Raw genomic sequence first — 4,757 nt, 5'->3', positions numbered from 1 at the left:
TGACGTTTCTTTGGCCGTTTCCCGCGCGTGGGACCCCACGCCCATGTTTCTATCCTTAAATCATTTGATTTTATCTATAAATTATAGTGTTTTTAGATTATTTTATGCGCCTGATCTCTTACATTATTAATCATATATTAATTTAGAATATTTATATAATAGATTCCAACATAAAATAAAAGTTAAAACGGTAAATGAGATTTAAACATTTTCTTAATTTTGATTTAATATTCCACATATTATGGAAGCTTTTAGAAGTCGGTAGAAAAACAGACTATTCCAATTATTGAATTTAATTATATATAATGAAATATTAAATAGAACATGAGTGATTAAAGATGGGTCTGAAAGTGATTAGTTTGATTTTTAAAGTTGTTAAAAAGTGATTAATTATTGTGTTAATGAAGATTAAAAAAAACGTCAATAAATATATTTATTTATTTTAAAATGAAATTAAAAGTTTGTATAAAACTGAAGTCTTCTAAAACAAAAGCACTCGAACCTTCTTCTCTCATCCCGGAAGCTTTTAGATGTTTGTGGAGAACAGACTGGAAATTGATGATTGATGTGAATTTTATATTTATTTTTTTGTTTATTAATAGATTAAATGTTATTTTTCTATAACATGCTGTAAATATTAAAAAAAAAAAAAAAAAAAAAAACTTATTTTATTGTTTTAATAATATATATTTCAATGAATTGAATTAAATAAAAAAAGATCAATAATATTAACCATAAATTATGAAATTGGTGCAGACGGTTTTAGAAACCTAAGGGGATGGTGATCCAATATTAATATTAATAATTATGAAAAGAACGTTTACCTATGAACTCCATCGTCTAATTGTGGCTTATATTGGTACAGGCCGCCTAAAAATTTCATGTGGCCTCTGTTTTTCGTCTCTTTTTTATATTGTATTTTTTGCATGTGTTATGTTTGGTTCATTAAATGATAAATTCATTAAATTTTATAATATGTATTAAAAAAAAATAGAGGTTAAATTAATAAAATGCCTTTAAATTTTCCATTTTATCTAAAAAATACATATAAATTTTCAAAAGTTTATTTCTTAAGATTTTTTTTTTTAATAAAAGGAATTGGTATAAATTTATTTTATACGACACTCACAATTTACATATATTGATAATTAATATATAAATAACTAGATATTGATTAACCATAATTGTTAATTTAATTTAGATGTGTTAAATAAATGAAGTTAAAATTGCTAAAATTGTATTAAATAATGGGTCCTTGTTAGTATGAAACTTTGGTTTTTGCAAGGTTTTGTTAAAACATTTTCACGGGATTTATGCTCAATTTCTTTTCTAATATGGACATAAAATAAATCTAATTTGTCTTATTACTGCGTTTGTGTTTATTTTATAAATTTTAAAAACCTAAAATTGTGAAATATTTGGGTTTTTATTTTCTTTTCTTCCTTTCTCTCTCCTAAAATATAAAATCAATTACATTATTTATAGAGGGTGCGTGTTTAATTGAGTTGATACATGAATGATATACGTGATGGTATTATTAAAATTTAAGTAAAATAAATTTTGATAAACGAATGAGATACATGAACGATATACTTGATTTACTATTAGAATGTATACTACATAAATAATTGTGAGATTCCACATCGGTTGGAGAGAGAAATGAGCCTAGAAACCTTTCTCTTGTAGATGCATTATAAAATTTTGAAGGGAAGGCTAAAAAGGACAATATATGCAAATTAGTGAGCTTGAGTTATTACAAATGGTATCAGAGGCAAACACCACACAGTGTGCTAGTGAAGGACGCTGGGCCTTGAAGTGAGAGATTTTGAGATTCCACATCGATTAGAGAAATGAATGATTGTCAGCGAAGACACTGACACCAAAGAAGGATAGATTGTGAGATCTCACGTCAGTTGGAAAGGAAAAAAAGGTATGAAAATATCTCCCTAACATTGAGAAAATTCGAAAGAGTAGGTTTTGACGGGGTTACTATTAAAATTAAAATGGAAGATCGTGTTATTGGTGATGAACGGACTTGGAAGATAATCAAATCCATCAAGTCCATAATTTGGGCCTCATAAGGCCCATATCCATGATTATGGACACAGGTGGGCCACTGTGGAATCTTACAAACGGGCCGAAAGCCCAAAAACAGTGTTTAGAAGTAGTTTGTTTATGTACACTATAAAAAGCAATAATCCAGTACAATGAGTTTCCAAGTCCAATACCTTCCTCACCTGCCCACTACAATGGAATCGGACCAAGACAGGGAGGTTGAAGAAGACTGAAGAAAATCCTCAAATGTTGGATGTTTATGCCCAAAACCAACGCCAGAATCACACCACATTCCTTGCGACTTCAATCTTTCAAGCAAATAAGCATTCATGCTCTCACTCTCATTCTCATCCACCTCTATTTTTCCTTCCAAAACTTTCACAATTTGCCTCATTTTCGGTCGAGTTTTCGGGTCGGGATGTACACATAACAATCCCAAATGTAACACTCTCTCGACTTCCTCCTCGTTCCTCCCGCCCTTCTTCCTCAGTCGCTCGTCGACTGCTGCTGTGATCTCCCCTTCAACCGCCAATCGTCGAACCCAATCCACTAATGGTGGCTTCCCTTCCTCTATTGGTCTCCTCCCACACATCACTTCCAAAATCAAAACACCAAAACCAAATACGTCTGATTGAGTCGAGGCTCGTCCCGTTCGAATCAACTCTGGCGCGATGTAGCCCATGGTGCCAACGATTCGAGTCGTGCTAGCTACTTGGTTGTGGCTATGGACTCGAGCCAAACCGAAATCTCCTAGTCTTCCATTCATGTCTTTGTCTAGCAACACATTGCTGGCTTTTATGTCCCTATGGAGGACCTTGGATTCCCATCCTTCGTGTAAATACAAAACCCCCGAAGCTACGTTTTTCAATACTCGAATTCGATCCTCGCAGCTCAACATGTTTCTCTCGTCGCAATCAAATACCCATTTGTCTAAACTTCCATTTTCCATGTAATCATAGACAAGTAAGAAATTCCCCGTCTCTTTCTTACACCAACCCCTCAAACTGACTAGATTTCTGTGCTTCAATCTCCCTATACTCGAGATTTCAGCTAAGAACTCTCGCATCCCATCGTTTTCGTGAGAAATTCGTTTCACGGCAACTTCTGAACCTCCTCCAGCCAAGACCCCTTTGTGCACCTTCCCATTCCCTCCAACTCCGATGACATTTTCTTCTGCAAACCCTTTGGTTGCCGATTCAATTTCTTGATATGTAATTCGGTGTGGCCAATACTCCAATTCCCAGTCTTCCATTTCCGCTCTTGCCCTCGCTCTCCTCCGGTGGTCTGCAATCAAAATCCCCAAAATCGTAGCTACGAAGAAAACGAATAGGAATCCGCCGGCCGTCACTCCGGCGATGAACCACTTCGATTTAGTAATCGGGTCTTTTGGGAGGACGAAGGAGGGCAATCCAGCGGTAATCAAACTCTCGCTCAACGAAAAATTAGAGTTACTGAAACTCCAGGCTAAAATGTTGTGGCCTTGAACCAACTGCCCTGTAGAGCTCGTGAACCCCACATACATTTCGTCGGTGAAAATATGGGAGAGATTCAGAGTGGCGTTAATCAACGGCCGCCGTGGCCTCTTCATCCCCGCCGGAGCCATCGTAACATTCATCTGAAAATCGGAATAATCAATCCAGACTTGATAATTTTCGCCGCTATTAAGCCGGAACCTATTAAACGAGCCATCGTCGGACCAAAACCCAGCTTCTCCGGTAACGGTAGACGTCAAGGAATTCAAGTCGATTCCCACATGATTGTCGTCGGGGTCATTGAATTCCTCATTATCAAACACATCGAATTCAATTCCAAAGACATGGTTATTAGGGCTCCCATTAAGGGTGAAGTTCAAAAACCCTAAATTCTGAGCGGAGGCAGTTCCATGGATCCCAGTCTCCGGAACAAAGATAAAAACCAAGCCATGTCCGGGAAGGGTATCCCTGTAAGGGGCCATGGCGAAGATGAAAGAAGTGGAGAAGGAGTAGAGACGGGAGGAATTGGGTGCCCTAGTGGGGATCTTGGAAGGGTACAGAGCGCGACCGATTGAGAAACTGGTTTGGTTGGTGAGGGCGAGGATGCGGGATTCAATGGTGGCGTTGCCGTAGAGGAAGACATCGTTGGAATTGAAGCCGTTGAAGACGAAATCAAGGGCGGATATGGAGCAGAAAAGAAGGGGGAAAGAGAGGAGAAGAATTGGGAGTTTCAGAGCGGCCATGGGAGGAGCAGAGAAGAAACAGAGGAAGATGAAGAAAAAGGCACACGGTTAGAGATGGGCAGAATTTTGTTGGTCAACTATTAGGCTTCAAAACCCTGTACGACACCGACTCTCTTTTTACCTCTAATCCAATCCACTTTTCTTACCTTAAATTTCATTTTCAAATTTCTAACTTTTTTTTTTCTTCTTTAATTCTTAAAAAAATAATAAAATAAACCCATTTCAAATTTCAATCTTTTTGGTCTTTCGCTTACTTTAACTAAGGTAACTTTTAAAATAATTACAGACCATTGCACTCTTACTAAATTAGTTAATAAGTATTTGGTAAATTTTGGTTCCATAAGTAGCAACAGTATCTAAGTTGGTATATCTTAGGGTTATTGAGAGGATAATAAGGAATGACTACACTAGAGTCGAGCGTGGGTAGTAAGAAAGGCTAGACGATGACAATTGAGAGGTTGTCATATTCTTGGTTGGCTCCTCCCAA

The 4,757-nt window shown here is 36.7% G+C and overlaps 1 protein-coding gene across 1 annotated transcript; it reads right to left on the bottom strand.

The window, feature by feature from the left end:
* Nucleotides 1-1,992: 1,992 nt before the first annotated feature.
* On the bottom strand, nucleotides 1,993-4,379 carry LOC111782587 (L-type lectin-domain containing receptor kinase VII.1-like). The gene has a single exon (XM_023663367.2). It carries the CDS (start codon nucleotides 4,268-4,270, stop codon nucleotides 2,234-2,236), a length of 2,037 nt encoding a protein of 678 aa, XP_023519135.2. The 5' UTR covers nucleotides 4,271-4,379; the 3' UTR covers nucleotides 1,993-2,233.
* Nucleotides 4,380-4,757: the final 378 nt, after the last annotated feature.

The sequence above is a fragment of the Cucurbita pepo genome, chromosome 20 (genome assembly GCF_057944985.1).
Source record: "Cucurbita pepo subsp. pepo isolate OVF chromosome 20, ASM5794498v1, whole genome shotgun sequence".
Taxonomy (NCBI): Eukaryota; Viridiplantae; Streptophyta; class Magnoliopsida; order Cucurbitales; family Cucurbitaceae; genus Cucurbita; species Cucurbita pepo.
This window is presented reverse-complemented; position numbering and strand designations above follow the sequence as displayed.

Excerpts from the sequence above, each read along its gene's own strand:
- LOC111782587 (XM_023663367.2), bottom strand. The coding sequence starts at position 4,270 with ATGGCCGCTCTGAAACTCCCAATTCTTCTCCTCTCTTTCCCCCTTCTT.